Source organism: Anomaloglossus baeobatrachus, chromosome 3, assembly GCF_048569485.1.
Source record: "Anomaloglossus baeobatrachus isolate aAnoBae1 chromosome 3, aAnoBae1.hap1, whole genome shotgun sequence".
Taxonomy (NCBI): domain Eukaryota; kingdom Metazoa; phylum Chordata; class Amphibia; order Anura; family Aromobatidae; genus Anomaloglossus; species Anomaloglossus baeobatrachus.
Window position 1 is genome coordinate 251,130,766 of NC_134355.1, and position 19,808 is coordinate 251,150,573.

At 40.5% G+C, this 19,808-nt stretch overlaps 1 protein-coding gene across 3 annotated transcripts in view; it reads right to left on the minus strand.

Annotated features, from left to right (window-relative positions):
• Positions 1–19,808, minus strand: part of SASH1 (SAM and SH3 domain containing 1) — a 243,539-nt gene that overhangs the window by 12,613 nt on the left and 211,118 nt on the right. For all 3 annotated transcript variants that reach the window (XM_075339794.1, XM_075339793.1, XM_075339795.1), the window contains 2 exons: positions 16,548–16,698; positions 13,228–13,341 (listed from right to left, as the gene is read on the minus strand). In XM_075339794.1, coding sequence (XP_075195909.1) covers positions 13,228–13,341; positions 16,548–16,698 — 265 coding nt within the window. The remainder of the gene's footprint in view (positions 1–13,227; positions 13,342–16,547; positions 16,699–19,808) is intronic.

Here is a 19,808-nt window from a genome sequence, read left to right on the forward strand (position 1 = left end):
AATACAATCTGCAACACAAATGTTACTTGTGAATATAGCATACAAGACACTTCCTATTCTTATGGCAACTTTTGTGAGTGTTTGGATATTAGTATTATCAGTGGCTACGCCTTACAGTGTACCTGTCACTTGAGGAGGTGACTTTACACTATGCTGTCATGTGTGAGTACATGAGAATTAGCATTATTTCAGGCCATATATGTATATGTATATATATATATATATATATATATATATATATATATATATATATATATATATAGTAAATAATATGTGACTCGTATTCGTATGACATATGATTCCTATTCGGAATTTTTCCCACTAGCATCCGACTGTGTGCGGACTAGACTAGGCGTTATGATTAGAGATGAGCGAACCTGAGGTTTGGTGTTCGTACTAGACACAGACTTAAAAAAAAACACCACCCCCCCTCCCCCTCCAAATACAGTTCGGGTGCTTTGCACACTCACATGAGCATCGCTGTGCTCAGGTGCACTCTGTGTTCAGCCCAGTGCAAGCCACTTGCAGTGTTTGTCCGGACTACACTGGGGGTAACAACAGGGATAAAGCACTTACTAGAGAGCAGCACCCTCTGTGTATGCCACTCAGTCTCTACTCTACTCTTTCCCTCCGTCCCCCACAGACTTCAATAAACAGCTGAATCCCTATCCCTCAGTGAGTTGGCAGTCCGTATTTTCTTGAGTAAGATGTATTTTAGCTATATATCTGGTTGAGAGGAGACTACATGAGGTGGTGGGTGGGAAACAGATGGCTATTTTCTTCCTAAACAGTGCTATTGAATCTCAAACCCATTGACTTCAATAGGGCTGAACTGAATTTCCATATTCAACCCACCAATAAGGGTGTAGTTGTTTAAGGTCATAGCAGCCATGTTTTTTATATTCCTGGACAATGTCTTAGACAAATAACTGTTCCACTCAGTTGTCCATTCCACAACGAGCTGGATAAATAGAATGAATATACTACATTTCTAAAATCCTAGTAAATGTGCTTACTTAACCATTATTAAAAAGATGGATAAAATATTTTCCTTTTTTCCATTTTCTGTTCTCAGGCAGTTCTGGTTTTAGATTTAAGCACTAGGGGGTTTTCACACAGTGATGATTTGCACTGTAATGTTAGGTCTGTATCTTGACCTCAGTATGACAACAGATACAAATTTACCTAATGATCTTGAAGAATTATGGAGACTTGCAAAGATGCCAGTCTGTGCCTGAATTACACTTCCCTCCATCTGCTGTACTGCAGATGGATGACATACAAAGAGGGATGCTAAATAGAGTGTGGCACAGAGCCAAAAGTAGCTGTAATTGGCCAGAAAGTGTCAGCCGCTGCAAGCGTGACAGTAGATTTCTCTGATAATGCATCATTTGGAAACATGACCCTCTGGAAAACATATAACGGGAAATGTTACATTAGGCTTCTATTCTTTACAACTAAATTCACAATTGGTAAAACTCACAAAGAGTCACTCTAACCGCCCACAGCAACCGCGTCTGAAAACGATCTCTTTCCTTTGTCCAAACCACACAATCCACTAGAGAACAAGATGTGTTATAGTTGTATATTTGGATTTGTAACTAATTGAATTATGAACACTTTTTATTACAGGTTTTATAAGGGAAATATCTTAGTTGCTGCTGTATCTGGATATAGTCACTTTTCCGATCCTCACCCTTACTTTTCCCTTCTCTCAATTAACTGCTGACCAAGAACCAATGGGGTATTCTACACTTGGGAGTCATTCTAAGTAACGTTAATCTCAATATTTAAAGTCTCCTTTCTTATGGAGAGGTCTTTTGGCAAAAACGTATGTAAACTTTACAGTGCCAACTTGTGATGTAAAATTAAGCTCTCCTGGTGGTCAAAATTACTAATCATCTCATCAGCCAAGGGATAGCTGGGTCCCTTCCAAACAACTAACACCTGTCATCTACCGTTCATATGGTGCTCTGAAGCAATAAACAGCTGTACTTAGGATGATTACACTCACAAGCTTTCATTATTTTCTCTAGAATTACATTTATGAATTGTCTTTATTAAAGGGAAACTGTCACTAGGTTTTGCCACCTAATCTGAGAGCAGTATAATATAGAGACACAGACCCTGATTCCAACAATGTGTCACTTACTGGGCTGCTTAGTGTAGTTTTTATAAAAATCAGTGTTTTATCAGCAGGAGATCATCACTAGAGGACTAGTAAACCTGCTGCCATGTAGTCCTCCATACTCATGAGCTCTGTGTAACCCCGCCCCCAGCACTGATTGGCAGCTGTGTACACTTTAGTTTAGCATTCAGATAACTGCTAGATCTCCATATGATAGAACAGTGATTTTTATCCAAATGACAGCAAGCAGATCAGTAAGTGACATTGCTGGAATCAGGGTCTCTTTCTCTACATTATGCTGCTCTTTGATGAGGTAAACGTGCTGACAGATTCCCATTCATATTTGCCCACTATTATATATATATATATATATATATATATATATATATATATATATATTTATTAACTAAGCGAGCAATCGTGAAAAATTTCAGTGTCAAATTGAAATGTCTTTCTACACTTTTAACTAAATGTTACCCACTTAAAAAAACCCTATATATATATGTGTAGTATAATATAAATATGTAGAACTTACTGATATACTTGTTTTATAAAAGGTATCCTGATCTCTACATATCGGTACTGGCACACCCGCTTCCAGTCTCCACTTATCCATCGGCCATGACAGAGGCTGGCTTAGTTTTAATTTTTTTTAATGAGCCAGTTAGCCAGCTCTTCACATGTAGCACATGTGTGAACGGCGCCATATACGAGCCATTTGTGAGCTATTTTAATCTAAGCAATCACCCCTCCATGGAGTGGCAGTGTGTGAGTAGTTGCTCCATCTTTACTAAGGGGTTTTGCTGCCTCCTGTGAGTGCATTTGTTTCTGTGGCCCGGGCAGGTGAAACAGTGTGGCCCTTTCTTGCTGTGAACTTTTTTGGGAAAATGTAATTCCTCGTTTTGTGGTTTAGCACTCCAAATATTAACATCTTCACATCCGTCTTGTGTTTGACACACGAGATTGCTTTTTTTGTCAAATTCTCATATGTCGAACACAATTCAGAAGTGAAAAGGTCGGGCTCAAGGAATAAGCTAATATTTGGATATCGCACTTTTAATAACACAAGCATATTAGTAACACATTAAAATATATAACATCTTTAAATAACTATGAGTGCAAGGCTAAGGGGTATTAGGCTATGTGCCCATCGGAGCTCGCACCTGCGAATTTTGCCGCGGAAAACCTGTGGATTTATCTTGATTTTCTAGATAAGTCCGCAGGTTTCAGCAAGTACAGACACTCCCCATGTTATCCTATGGGACATGGTGAGTGCTGTGTCCATGCTGCGGATGTCCCGCTGCCGCACATAACTGCATCTCAATTATTCCTGCTGAATTACCTGCGGAAATCCCGGCCCTCCACTATGGAGATAGAGGCCGGGACTTCCGCAGGTAAGTCCCATGAATATCCGCAGGTTTTCCACAGCTATTTCGCTGGAATCCCGCAGCTATGTATAGCTGCGGATTCCGGGGAGCTGCTGCGGGAAACTTGCGGACATATCTGCAATTGAGAGTTCCCGTGGGCACATAGCCTTAATGTGATAGTGGTAAAACAAAAACAAAAGTGTAATATATTTGCTCAGATCACTACACCATAGCATGCTCAAATAGTATTAGCCTATAGGCCCAAATAATGCCATGTAGTGTCAAGTGACTAAATATTAGCACAACCATATAGTTATCCACTCAGTACAACTATCCAGATCAGTGCCCACACCATAGTTCTAGCCATTGTGCCCCTCTAAAAAGTGCCATGTGCAGCTCACAAACCTCATGACTTACCTTCTCCATACTCCTGTGCCCATTTATTTTACTCCTGTTTAGAACCCCACTTTGGGTTGATTGCTGTTAAAACTGAGGCAGGAAAGCTGACAACCTATTTGGAAAGAGCTTTTGTCTAAGGGCACTGCACCTTTCCATCCAGGCCAGCTGGACAAGCCTCAGATGTACAAAGATCCAGCACTGGATGAAGCTGGGTCAGAATTGTTCGTTTTTATCAGACTAAAAGCCTGCTTTACACGTTACAATTTCGCATATGATATTGTATGCTATTTGCAACGCCCCCATCATATGTGCAGCACGTTCAATTTGTTGAACGTGCCTCACAAACGATTAACCCCCATCACACATACTTACCTTCCATACGACCTCGATGTGGGCGGCGAACGTCCACTTCCTGGAGTGGGAGGGACGTTTGGCGTCACATCGACGTCACGCGGCAGCCGGCCAATAGAAACGGAGGGGCGGAGCTGAGCGGGACGTAAACATCCTGCCCACCTCCTTCCTTCCGCATTGTGGGCCGGGAGCCGCAGGAGGCAGGTGAGATCTGTTCATCGTTCCTGGGGTGTCACACACTGCGATGTGCGCTACCCCGGGTAAGATGAACAATCTGACGTTCAATTCGTCAGGAATGAACGACGTGCATGCGATGAACGGTTTTTCGTACAATCGCAATTAGACGTCGCTGTCACATGCTACAACATACCTTACGATGCCGGATGTGCGTCACTTACGACATGACCCCGCCGACACATCTTAAGATATCTTGTAGCGTGTAAAGCAGGCTTAAGGACTGGCATATCTTTGGTCAGTTTACTGTCCATGTGTCTCTTAACTATTGACCCATATTAATCTCTGTGCAAGTGCACCAATGGTCTGTGTGGGACAATCACAGCAAGTAATATATTAGTCTGAAGTAACGAACTAGCAGGAGCTTCTGCATCCGCCTGCAATGTGGATGGGCACATGGAGTTACGCACTAAGCTAGTTACATATGTCAGTTGCACATAAATGGTCTGATTGTAACAGTGACCATCAGATCCATATGCCAGATTTAGGCTAAAAGGATTTTTTTTTTTTCCCCAGAGAAGGCAAAATCCCATTTGTATACTTCGACATCCTCCATCCACAAAGTATAAACTACCCAGAGTCGCCACTCATTCCTTTCCTAGGGTCCTGTATACTATATATACAGTATAGGAGAACTCAATATAATGAGATCAAACTATAATAGTTCTTCCCTAGGACATTTTTTTAATAGATCTTATCGCTTTCTTTTAAGTCAAAACCTTTGTGCTTCTTTCATCTCCAAAGCAAGTAAAGGCTATGAAAAAACTCTGCTTCTGGCTGGGAGTGCCTATAAAGGACAGAGGGGGATTTTGTCTTCTTTGATATTTGTGTTCAGTTAATTAAACTGTAAAACTTATTTCAAAATGATAAATTTTAATGTACAAAGAGGTAATAAATCTGGAGACCAAAGCAGGAATTATGCAAATAGTTCTGCCGGAGTAGTCTGTAGGCACAGGATATGCGGACTTTGTTTTCTATAGAGGCGCATTTGACATGTTTTTGCTGCTGTGACTGCAATATTTTGACTATTTTTGTTACATTTCCCATCTATTGTTGCTAATTGGTAAATACAATATTGAATTGTAAAGTTTAGCGTAAAGAAGGACATCTCAAAGTGATGTCATTTTCCTAGAATATACTATGCTACACTTTACAAACAGTGGGGTCCATCCTCTGGGATGCTCACTGATCCCGAATCAGCGCGGTGGCCCCTTAGTCTTTCCCTGCACAGCAGCACTCCGGCCACCCACTGTACAGGGGAGCTGCAGTACAATTCAAGCCTACAGTTTTCTGTAAGCCGGGTGGCTGGGGGTGCAGCTATGCTTGAAAAAAAAAAAAGGGGGCAAGTCCACAGTACTGAATTGCAGCTTCTTTACTTTCAGGATCTGTAAGGCTACATGCGCACGCTGTAGTTTTTTCTGTACACAAACTGCACCCAAACTGCAACCATAACTGCACCTTGTCAGAGAGCCTAGAAATGTAAAAAGACGCTTGTAATGTAGGTGCGTTTTTGATGCGTTTTTTTGTGACAAATGTTGACAAAAATGCTAGAAGAATGAACATGCTGCATCTTTTTTGTCACAAACTTTTGACAAAAAAAACGCTGACAAATAAACTGCAATGTGCGCATAGAAAATGTGACTTCTCATAGACTTTGCAGGGAAGTCAAATGTCAGAAAGTTCTGCTGACAAAACTGCACAAAAAAAGTGAAAAGAAAAAAAAAAAATGCAGCGTGCGCATGTAGCCTAAAGGAGTAAGAAGTTCAAATCCTATCGATCACACAATGATGGTATATTCTAGCAATTTTTCTCCACGTTTTGAGATTTTATTACCCCTTTAAAGGGAACCGGTCACCAGATTTGGGGCCTATAAGCTGAGGCCACCACCAGTGGGCTCTTATATACAGCATTCTAACATGCTGTATTATAATAACCCAGGCCAATGTGTAGAACAAACACGTTCTAATCCTCACCTAGAAGGTCGCTCTGGTGCAGACTGGTCAAATGGGCATCTCCGTTCTCAGGGACCAGCACCTCCTCTTTCGGCCATCTTTGTTCTCCTTCTTCTGAAGCCGCGGTGCATGACGCGTCCTATGTCATAAACACTCGCCGGCACTGAGGTCCTGCGCAGGCGCACTTTGATCTGCCCTGAGCAGGGCAGATCAGAGTATTGTAGTGCACCTGCGCAGGACCTCAATACCGGCCTGTGTATATGATGTAGGACAGGTCATGCACGCCAGCTTCAGAAGGAGAACAAAGATGGTTGAAAGAGGAGGTGCCGGACCCGGAGAACGGAGATACCCATTCGACCAGTCTGCACCGAAGTCACCTTCTAGGTGAGTATTATAAAGTGTTTTTTTATGTTCTACACAGCGGCCTGGGCTCTTATATACAGCATGTTAGAATGCTGTATACAAGAGCCCACTGGTGGTGGCCTCAGCTTATAGGCCCCAAATCTGGTGACCGGTTCCCTTTAAAGATAAAATCATTGTTCTCGATTAAATGTTCTTATGGTTCTTGCTCAATAGGTAGCAATTTTGACATTCACCTATTATCCATCAATCCTGGAAAGTAAATGAGGTTTTTCTAGGTTTTTCTCTAAGTGACTGCAGACCACTGAATATTAAGTGTGTGATGTGGATGCTGTCACAATTCCTCTATATTCCACATATACATGTATGTGATTTTCATACTTGCGTTCATGTGTCGATTAGACTCTCCCCTACTTCTTTCCATCTTCTAGTGAAGGAGAATCTAGTTGGCACATCACCACAAATACACAAATTGCATACATACAGTCACATGATCACCCGTTGCAGGAAAACAGGTGAATCACAATAGTGTGCGCTTTGCACACAATCACAATTGAGCAATCTGCAGTCACGCAGATTGACTGCAGATTTTTCTTCTCAGCCTGGAAAACTCCTTTAGTGTTCAGGTATTACATGGTTGGGTAATAGGTGCAGACTACTTTAAGTAAAAATGTAAGCTTTTTTTTTTTACTTTCTTAGCACAGTACTGACAATGCTAATGGGAGTTTGTAGAAAACACAACTATCTTAGGATTAATTAAGTGTACACTTACATTTGATGAACCTCTCAGTAGTTCATGGTTAGGATGGCATGAAATAGTGACAGGCTACCTTATGGCAGTGAACCATATTTTACTTAAAAACATTACAGCAACGTTCATCTTCAGCTTTTTTAACAGGTCTTATTTAACAGGTCTCTTTCTATACATAAATAAGAAGGGACCTGTCAATAAATCAGAGCCATAGGAGATAAAAGATGAAGGAAACTGTCCAGCAGATGATCTCTCCATGCCAGGCAAAACGTTTTCCTTCACACCATTATGACAATAACAGATAAATTTGCATTTCCTACAGCTACTACAATGTGTATCTCAGTCCGTACATACGTAAAGGTGTTGACCAGTACTTTTATATTGATGGCCTATCTGTAGGATAGGGCATAAGTATCAGATCGGCGAGGGTGCGACAGCCAGCACTCCCTGATGATCAGCTGTTCCTGATGCTGGAGATGGCCAGATGTGATTACTTGTGAAGTGGAACAGTACAGCTCTCAACCATATAGTGGCCGCAGTGGGGTGCTGCAGATCCTCTCCTCTTTATTTGAATAAAAGCGGGTGTATAGTACCTGGGTGCAGACACTATACAGCTGACGGAGCTATGATGTGCATCTATGTAAATAATCACATCTGGTTACTGACAGCATTGGGAACAGCTGATTGGGAAGGATGCCGGGTGTCACATCACCACTGATCTGATGCTGATAACCTCTCTTAAGGATAGGCCATCAATATAAAAGCACTGCACAATCCCTTTAAACAGATATTTTTCAACTGTATGGAAAGAATATAGATCCTCATTAGTTCTCAATAGTAAAAGTCTCTTACAGTGGCAAACCCCAGCCTACTTTGTAGGAAGATTGCTTGCTGGTGGTTCTCCATTATTAGTTGTAAGTAAACACACGTATGTATATATAGCAAACCCCAAATACTTTGGCATTATTTGCTAACATAGCAAGGAAGCCCCATAACATTTATTTTGCTTCTCCAAATGGTTCTACTAAAATCTAATCGGCAACCATCAACTTGACAATCGATGTTATAAAGGCAAGTGTCAACAAATACATGCCGCATCGTGATAAATAGGAGCATTTCTAATTCCATACATTGTGTTACAGTATTAATAGTGTGAATGATAGCATGTTATGGAACAGCACAAAATATGTGATCTGCACAATGCACTGCGATGTGAATAATGGAAGAAGCAGGAAAAAATGCAATGGGTTAGAACAATGCAAGTCAAAGAAGCAAGCAGAGAAGTGTTATACAAACAGAACTCTTTATTACATTGTGCACAATGTATGTGAACATCCCATTATCAGAATGAAAATATGTCTATTTACAGATCATGGGCTTTAATTACAGCTTTAAAATATTACAATGTACAGTAGCAGTCCACATAGCTACCATTAAAAGCATTTTACTTTTGTAACACTGGATAGAAAGTTTAAAAATGTAACAGTACTTCATGTGTAAAGCATGTAGATGAAAAAACTGTGGTTAACACTGAGGTCATTTAGTGCTTGAGACCATTCACGTGGCCATATTTGTGGTATCTGCTTGTTAACTAAAGTGAGAAATGATCTCAGCTCAGAAAATTGAGAAGGTTCCCCTTACTATCTTGTTACTGGTATGCATTTTTTTTTTTCCCACATATATATGGATGAACCCAGGATCATAATGTTAGCCACAAGGATGATCCCTTACAGAATACGAAAAGGTATTTATGTAGATAGAGTGCAGCACAATGTAACAAGCAATACTCCAATCTATACATAGTATATCACAAAAATTAGTACATCCCTCACATTATTGTAAATATTTCATTACATCTTTTCATGGAGTAACACTGAAGATATGACAGTTTATACAATGTCAAGTAATCAGTGTACAGCTTGTATTATAGTATAAATTTGGTGTGTCCTCTAAATAACACACGGCCATTAATGTCTAAGCCACTGGCAACTAAAGTTTTAATACACCCCTAAGTGAAAATGGCCAAATTGTGGCCAGTTAGCGATTGTCCCTCCCTGGTGTCATCTGACTGTGTTACAAGGTATCAGGTGTAAATGGGGAGCAGGTGTGATACATTTGGGGCTATCGCTCACACACTCTCTCATACTGGTCACTGGAAGATCAACATGGCCCCTCATGGCAAAGAATTCTCAGAGGATGTTAACAAAAAAATTGTTCCTCTACATAAAGATGTCCTAAGCTATAAGAAGATTGCCAACACCCTAAAATTGAGCTGCAGCACGTTGGGCAAGACCATACAGAGGTTTAACAACACAGGTTCCACTCAGAACAGGCCTTGTCATGGTCGACCAAAGAAGTTGAGTGCATGTGCTTAGTGTCATATTCAGAGGTTGTCTTTTCAACAAAACAACAAAGTTGGGGATGCACAGCAATGAATAATGTTTGATTAATAATGTGAGGGTGCATGAGCCCAAAAAGATTAAAGAAAAAACCAAGAAAAAGGCTTGGGCTAAGAAATGCACTCCCCTCACTAATATACTTAAATTTTCACCCAAGTTTATTTAGACAGAAAGATAAAAACATATTAAAAACAAGGTGCCATCCATCATAAATACAGCATAAATAGAATAAGGTTGTCATGAACAAAGTCCGTATGGAACAATAAATAGACAGTGGATTCAATATCCACACCAGGCATAAACAGTCAAGACGATTATCCACATATAAAAGCCCTCAAAAAGACATCAAGGCTGGAAATAATCAAAGTCACTGGGATCCGATAAGTAACTTATAATTTATAGCAAATATCACCCAAAAATATTCAGTATACAACCTGTATCAGATACCCATGCTGCCACAACCAAACGGACAAAGACATCCCATCATTATACAAGGATAAATGCTGACATAATGTGGAAGTTAGTAAATCCCCACCCAACGCGTGTCGCTTGTAAAAACAAGCTTCATCAGTGAAATAAGGAGAACACTTTATGTCAGCATTTATCCTTGTATAATGATGGGATGTCTTTGTCCGTTTGGTTGTGGCAGCATGGGTATCTGATACAGGTTGCATACTGAATATTTTTGGGTGATATTTGCTATAAATTATAAGTTACTTATCGGATCTCAGTGACTGATTATTTCCAGCCTTGATGTCTTTTTGAGGGCTTTTATATGTGGATAATCTTCTTGACTGTTTATGTCTGGTGTGGATATTGAATTCACTGTCTATTTATTGTTCCATACGGACTTTGTTCATGACAACCTTATTCTATTTATGCTGTATTTATGATGGATGGCACCTTGTTTTTAATATGTTTTTATCTTTCTGTCTAAATAAACTTGTGTGAAAATTTAAGTATATTAGTGAGTGGAGTGCATTTCTTAGCCCAAGCCTTTTTCTTCGTTTTGTCTTTTCAACAAAGACGCATGAGTGCTGTCAGCATTGCTGCAGAGGTTAAAGGCGTGGGAAGTCAGCCTGTCAGTGCTCAGACCATACGCCGCACACTGCATCAAATTGGTCTGCATGGCTGTTGTCCCAGAATAAAGCTTCTTCTAAAGATGGTGCACAAGAGAGCCTGCAAAAAATTTGCTGAAGTCAAGCAGACTAAGGACATGGATTACTGGAACCATGTCCTGTGGTCTGATGACACCAAGATAAACTTACTTGGTTCAGATGGTGTCAAGCATTAGTGGCGGCAACTAGGTGAGCAGTGCAAACACAAGTTTGTCTTGCCTACAGTCAAGCATGGTGGTGGGAGTGTCATGGTTTGGGGCTGCATGAGTGCGGCTAGCTGTAGGGAGCAACAGTTCATTGAGGGAACCTTGAATGCCAACATGTACTGTGACATACTGAAGCAGAGCATGATCTGAGGTTACAGGTGAAGCATTTCTCCAAACTTAAACCTTATTCAGCATCTGTGTGGCACTATCAAACGGAAGGTGGAGGAGCGCAAGGTCTCTAATATCCACCAGCTCCATGATGTCATCATAGAGGAGTGGAAGATTGTTGCAGTGGCTCCTGTGATGCTCTAGTGAACTCCATGCCCAAAAAAGTTAAGGCAGTGCTTGAAAATAATGGTGGCCACACAAAATATTGACACTTTGGCCACAATTTTCATTAAGAGATATACTCAATTTTGTTGCCAGCGGTTAAGACATTAATAGCTGTATTGAGTTATATAGAGAGCACACCAAGTTCACACTGTGATACAAGCTGTACACTGACTACTTAACACTGTATAAGTGACATACTCAATGTTGTCCCATGAAAAATATAAAATATTTACAAAAATGTGAGGGGTATACTCACTTTTGTAATATACTGTATGTGTATACAGACACGAGCGGTAGGGCCAGATGTTAGCTGCACATAGTGCTGCCCTGACCCATCTAGCAGAAATGCTTTGGCTATAATGAGGATTGTTGAGGTTTACTTCCTCTTTAAACAATCAGTTTATCTTTACCACACTTTTAACCCCCCTTGACAGTGAAAAAGATCTGTAAGCCATAATATAATTTACTAGCCAAGTAATATTTACATTTTCCCATGGATGGTGGGCCATCTTTATTTACAATATGACGGCTCACAAGCTGCAGGATGCAGATGGTAGGATTTGATTCTTGGTCTTTAATTATGAAAGCAGTATTAGAAATGTTAAATCATTATTTCTGCTTGTATTAAGATTATACAACAGATTGCCATCTGTATTGTAATTATATGTGCGAGTATATGCTACATCATAACACCGAGAGCTATGCTGAAAATCCTAAACAGACTTAACGGAAAAGTCAGACACAGAAAATGACCTCTTCTTGGTACGTGTTCTGTAAACTTGCATGTTCGTTACAGTGTCTGGAAGGTTTTCTCAATTATTTATATACTGACAGTCGAGACATTCCCAGGAACAATGAGAACGAGGATCCTACAGTTCCCTGTGTGAATGTAGTAGTAGTGCACATGTGGCTATTACAGGCCATTCTGGGACCCCCATTCTCATGATCTCTGGGGATTCAAAAAGTATTTTACCTATATGTATAATTATGCCAGAAATATACACAGTAAGTAACATTATGCCACAAATAGTAATGGAGGTGCTCTACATCTTTATCTGCTTTGTAGATATGTGAAAAGTTTTACATTTAGCATATTGGATTGTTTTAGTCATTTTTTACAAACTATCTTGATACCAATTGGTCCAAAATGTGTACAAGTTAAGATAGCTTAGCATGATGAAAGTAACCAGTTAGGCATGTTACACAATAATGTTAAGTCATCCTATAGGCACGATCTACAGGATTGATTTGCAAGCGTTAATGGAGGCGGTTCTCCAGATTAGTGCGACGTGACGGATGGTAATGCAAATGAAAATGACGCAGGCAGAGAATGTCAGTGATAACACAGAGCTATAAAGGGAATGAGAAGCCAAGCATGGGTGATCCGTGTTAATAGAGGCATGGGCACATTCTGAAAAGCACAGAGGTCCAGAGGGTTCAGTGCTGTGCATACTGGCCAACTGTCTGCGCCGGCTAGGATCAATAAATTAACATTAGTTTGTTTCCTGTGTTCAATAGAACAATTATTGTCTCCACAGATGGACTATGGACCTAAGCATGCTGGTCAGTATACATGATGTGCAATGCGGGGCAGCTTGATGTTGGCCATTGTCTACTTCATGCCATTACCATGCTCTATGTTTTCACTGCTCTCATAGCAGCCAGAGTCCCGGGGGGAACATCCACTTCTACTTTCTCCCTCTGTGAGTAGTTTTTCCTGAGATCCGGATTGATCACTGTTACCTGTGTAAATAAGACAACATAGCAGTTAATAAAGAAGCTTATGGGAAGGTTCAATGGCGGCAGCAGCAAGAAGTTCAATACACCCACATAATGAATGAATGTGATTACTAGTGCCTGTATGGTCACAGGTTCAGTTTCTTCTGGGCTGTAATACTGTGTGAGCTCACATAACAGTTTTCTGTTACTCTTTGATTTTCAGAATAGCAAGGTAGATTTATATTCTAAATGTGCTCCAATTCTGGTACAATTTGCATCAAACACTGGCTTCCATGTCTGTTTCCATGTATCGTGTCTGACAAGCAGGAAAAAAAGCATAGACTAAAATAATGTGCCACAAGCTTAACGCAAGTTTTTGGCACAAAAAAACAACTAACAGGTAGAGTAAAGTTCCACTAGATAATCTACAGATGCGCCAAATTTATCATCTAGCATCAACCAGTGTGATAAATCTGGTGCATTCCTAGACCGTCTAGTCTGGATTTGTAATAAAAATTGGAGTATGGATAACAATGCCCCAGTGGATTTTAGTGGTGCGGTTTCCAATTATTCCAACTAAAAGTTATGTGTCTCCCACATTTTTTTTTCTAATATACATTAATCTTACAATCAATATTCAGGTCATCATAAAAGAATATATTGGGGCATTTCTATCAATACTAATTCTTAGTGCAAAAATCAATTAGAGATCTCAGACACGCGGCCCGCAAGCCGTATGCCTAAGCTGCTTCTTGCGGCCCGCAAACACCTAGACCCCGTGACAATTGCGGCCCGGTACATACGTGGGGCCGCTGCCGTCAGGGCTTTCCTTCAAGTGAATCTAATTTGCGGCACCGCACAGAGGTGGTCTCTACACATCTTTACTAATGGCAGGTGCCGGCCAATCAGAAGCCAGCAGCTAATGTGGGTGTATTCTGACTGGCTGGCGTGGCTGCCATTAGTAAACATGTGAGGAGAGCAGTGCCGCAAATATTTTCCCTTAGGAAAACGCTGATGGCAGCGGCCCCATGTACCGGATAGTAGTCGTCACGGGGTGTAGGTGCCTGCGGGCTGCAAGAAGAAGGTGAGAGGACACCGAGGAAACGGAGGACAGGTGACAAGAATCGTGCGTGTGTGTTAACGTCATAACGGGATATTACTACAGGATGGGCACATTACTACAAGGGGACAACATGGGAATATTACTACTAGGGGGGCAATATGTGTATTTGTATTGTGTATTTTTTAGCTAGCACCCTGTTCACATTTGCAATTGTGTTCCAGCAGTCTTTTTGATTGTTTTGCAGTTTTTTTCTGTCTGGGAACCCAGTCTCGCCCTTAAACCATGTTTATTCAATTTCCTATATAGCCAGGTCCCTGGCTTCCCATACACAAATAGGTTTTAACTGCACAATAGAGGTAACATTTGGATAGGGACCCGATAAATAAGATTACCATGAAGTGGTCTCGGGCAGTAATGAATTGATCAATACATTAGCAAAATATCTCTTTTTTCAAATAAGCCTAAGCAGTCATGCAATGTCACATTTTCAATTTTTCATATGGCTAATTGTTTTTTTCATTTCTTTATGTATCAGAGCAGTTATGCTTATTCTTATTTCTCTGAATTTGGTGTGCAGCTTTCCCTTTATATAAAATGTGTGTTTTTGAACGTCATAACAGGCGATATTACTGCAGGATGGGCACATTACTACAAGATGACAATATGGGCACATTACTACAAAGGGCAATATGGGCAGATTACTACAAGGGTAGGAAAACGCTGATGGCAGCGGCCCAGTGTACCGGACAGCAATCATCACGGGAAGTAGGTGCCTGCTGCCTGCAAGAAGCAGGTGAGAGGACACCGAGGACAGGCGAGAAAGAAGTGTGCGTGTGTGTGTGCGTGTGTGTGTGTGTTAACATCGAAACAGGGGATATTACTGCAGGATGGGCACATTACTACAAGGGGACAACATGGGCTCATTACTACAAGGGGGCAATATGAGCACATTACCACTACCATGGGACAATATGGGCACATTACCACTACCATGGGACAATATGGGCACATTACCACTACCATGGGACAATATGGACAAATTACCACAAGGGGGCAATATGGGCACATTACCACAAGGGGGCAATATGGGAACATTACCACAAGGGGGCAATATGGGCACATTACCATAAGGGAGCAATATGGGCACATTACCATAAGGGGGCAATATGGGCACATTACTACAAGGGGGCAATATGGGCACATTACTACAAGGGGGCAATATGGGCACATTACTACAAGGGGGCAATATGGGCACATTACCACAAGGGGAAAATATGGGCACATTACCACAAGGGGAAAATATGGGCACATTACTACAAGGGGGCAATATGGGCACATTACTACAAGGGGGAAATATGGGTAGATTACCACAGGGGACGATATGGGCACATTACCACACGGGACAATATGGACACATTACCACAAGGGGACAATATGAGCACATTACTACAAGATAGGGACATTACTAAAAGATGAGGACCGGGCTGGAAATATTACTACAAAAGTTAGCCAACGTAACTGTAAAACAATATTACTTACAAGAGGGGGATAAAATGTTAAAAAATAAAAATAAAATTCAATATAATTATTTTTTCCCCATTAAAAACACTTTTTATATATACAGTGAAATAAAAAAGTATACATTTGTTATAATAAATGAACAAAAAATGTTGAAAAAATGTGATCCAAAAGGTGTATAGAAAAAAAATATGTGATCACTAAAAATGTCACCGGTCTCGCAAAGAATGGGGCCCCCCAAATATTTTTTTTTTTCCATATACCCAGCCGAATTTGACACCCCTGGATTAGACAGTCTTAAAATGCACCAGATTTTCACAGTGGTTTGTGCTGTTTGGCCAATTTAAGACTGTCAAGTCTCAGTTTATGCCAGCTCTTATTGGTTGGCTTACTTTTTATCAGAAATGTAACTAAAATTTTGAAGCACTTTTTTGTGCATGGCGTTGAACATTAGGACATTGCCTTTCCCAGAAAACAAGGTTCCTTTTAAGCGAGGTTATGCCCCCTTGTCGGCCAAGGTTCAAAAAGTATCTAATAAGTATGGTGCAGGTCATGAAAAGGTTTTTTTTTCTAAAAATTACATCAGAATTCTGGCACATTTGGAGTGATAAAAATGCCCCATTGTTTTTACATAGTCAAAAATTCTTACTGTCATATTCCTGTAAGAGTTCAATAGCCGTCAGAAGAACTGCTTTGTGTTCGGGGTTTTGAATGTTCAGTTCATCTAAATCTTCCTCTTCTAGCAGTTTAAAAGTATCTAAATCTTCATATCCATTGAATAGAAACGTGGGCATGTGCTCCTAAAATGCAAACAGCTCAGTTTTAGTTAATGGAAAATATAAAATATTGTGACAGATGTGTTATCAAACATTGAGTGACATAAAAAAGAACATCTGTTGGCAGACTGGAATAAAAATGGAACATTTGTTAATATACGGGGAATATTGATTACAAAGTTCACTGTTTGTAGGACATTCCTAGTGCTATATATGGGTGTAATCTTACAGCAGATCTACAGAACCGAATACAGAAAAAAAACGCTAAGACGTGAGCTTTATGGATGCCTAGAAAGAAGCTTGCTGTACACTGCGGTACATTTTCAGTATGCCTGTGATTTATTAGCTCATTATCAACATGTATCGGTCCAAGAAAGACCATATTCTGGATTGGTTCATAAAGGGAAGCTTGTTTAAAAGCTCCGCCTAATGTTCAAAGAGGAAACTTCTAAAGGCCCAGTCACACACAACGACTTACCAGCGATCCCGAAAACGATGCGACCTGATAGGGATCGCTGGTAAGTCGCTGGGAGGTCGCAGGTGAGATGTGACACAGTCAGATCTTACCAGCGATGCAGGAACAATACAGGTCACAGTAGCGACCTGTATAGCAATCTCAGCAGTCACTGTGACCCTATCACAGCGTCAAACACAGCGATGTGTCCTGCACAGCAGGACGTCGCCTTTGAAGAAAATGACCTGGACCATTCAGCAACGACTAGAGATCTCACAGCAGGGGCCTGATCGCTGGTAAGTGTCACACATAACGAGATCGCTAACGGGATCGCTACTGCGTCACCAAAACGGTGACTCAGCTGCGATCTCGCTAGCGATCTCGTTATGTGTGACAGTACCTTTATGCTTAGATTGATAGAAGATATGGAGGTAAATGAAACTGCACAGAATTACCAGTATTCAATTAATGACTAATTGAATTGTCTTTCCTCTAGAAAGTGATCTTAGTGAGTCTTTACATTTGTCATCAATGTGAAGAATTGTCAGCAGTGCTCTACGACAAGCTCGTATGCTGAGAAAACCCTGCCCATATGCAAGGAATCCTAATAAGTAATTATACTGTAATACCGGCTGCTCAGCTAGTCTATTAAATACACTTTGTAATATAAGCAACTGATTTCATGCTTGGTGGTTTTATTACGGAGCTGAAGCCGTTACTGGATAAATCTTATTTTATACCTATAACCTCTATTAAGTTTGGTTCTCGGTTTTTATGTCGTAAAAGAAAAAAAATCACATTTATTTTCTAATTGCTTCATTGTTGTGTAACTCAGAATAAATTTAAGGACTCCCTTTAGCCAGAAGTATTTACACGAGTCTTGGGTTTGTACACAATAACATGAAGGTCCAGTTCTGAGTGTGTTTTATAGAAAGCTGGGACAGAAGCTTCACTCGCAGCTGAATAATTTGATCTATACACAAAATATCCAAACCCGGGTATAATGAACAGTAAAGGGAAACATGATCCCAATGACGGTTAAATATGAGAAATTCCTGATGGATACGTTACGCCTACAAAAATATGGAGGGTATATACCCAATTAAGGTAAAGTTAAGAATGAAATGTAGAAAGAACAATTTTCATTGAATATCAAAAAATTACAATGAAGTGTCACAGATAAATAAGACAAATAAGTAGCAAAAAAGGTCAGTGGTGAAAGCTCAAAGATGGACAAATACACATATCATTGGACTATAAGGTTAGTATATGCAACGGTGGCTCTAAGTTAAACACACTGACAAGATCAATAAAGTAATGTAAACTATACAGGATGTATCCACAACTGAAAGATTATATAAATATCAGAATTCCAGTGCAGACAAAACCAGTACAGACTGGTAAACCTGATAGTTTAAGTGCGAAAGTTCATACAACAGCAGTACAATTGAATTATGATGCTCACCAATGTAACTATGTCCTGGTATATACAGTATTTTTTGAACTATAAGACGCGCTTTTTCCCCCCCAAAATTTATGAGGAAAGTGGGGGTGCGTCTTATAGTCTAGATATTGCCCGCTATTAAAGAAAATTAAAATTCACTGCTTTCCAAGCACATAATCCTGCTCACCTTTTGGCACTGAAGCTTGTGCCAAGAGGTTTGAGGGATTATGCGCATGGGGAGCAGTAAATACTCATTTTGTTTAACCCGTTCACGACCATGGACTGATATATCCGTCATGGAGCGTGTCCCGTTAAGCCCCGCCCCCGGCCGCGGGCAGGCGGTGGTCGGCACACATATCAGCTGTTTTCAACAGTTGACATGTGTGCCTGCATGTTGCGAGTGGAATCGCTTCCACTCGCAACATTTAACCCCTTAAATCTCGCTGCCAAAGTCTGGCAGCGAGATCTATATGCGCGCGGCCATGATTTTTACTTACCGCCGCCCCAACCGGAAGTCATGTGCGTGATCACGTGACTTTCGGTGGTTGCCATTGTAGCACAGGGTCATGTGATGACGCCTGCAGCGATGAAGTTTCACTTTCGTTTTCTCTCGGCCGAGAGCAGAGAGAAACAGGAAGTGACTGAATCTGCTGTTTACAGCTGTATAGCTGTGATCAGCAGATAGATAAGAGCGATCGGATTGCTGATCGCTATAGCCCCCTAGGAGAACTAGTAAAATAAAAAAAAAAAAAAAAAAAAAAGTTTTAAAAAATATAAAAAAACAAAGTTCAAATCACCCCCCTTTCCCTCCATTGAAAATTTAAGGGTTAAAAAATAAATATACACATATTTGGTATCGCCGCGTTCAGAAATGCCCGATCTATCAAAATATAAAATCAATTAATCTGATTGGTAAACGGCGTAGTGGCAAAAAAATTCCAAACGACAAAATTACGTTTTTTGGTCGCCGCAAGTATTACGCAAAATGCAATAACAGGCGATCAAAATGTAGCATCTGCGCAAAAATGGTACCATTAGAAACGACAGCTCGAGACGCAAAAAATAAGCCGTCACTGAGCCATAGATCCAGAAAAATGAGAACGCTACGTGTTTTGGAAAATGGCGCAAAACGTGCGCCACTTTTATTGGACAAGCTTGTGAATTTGTTTTAACCCCTTAGATACAAGTAAACCTATACATGTTTAGTGTCTACAAACTCGCACCGACCTCAGGCAT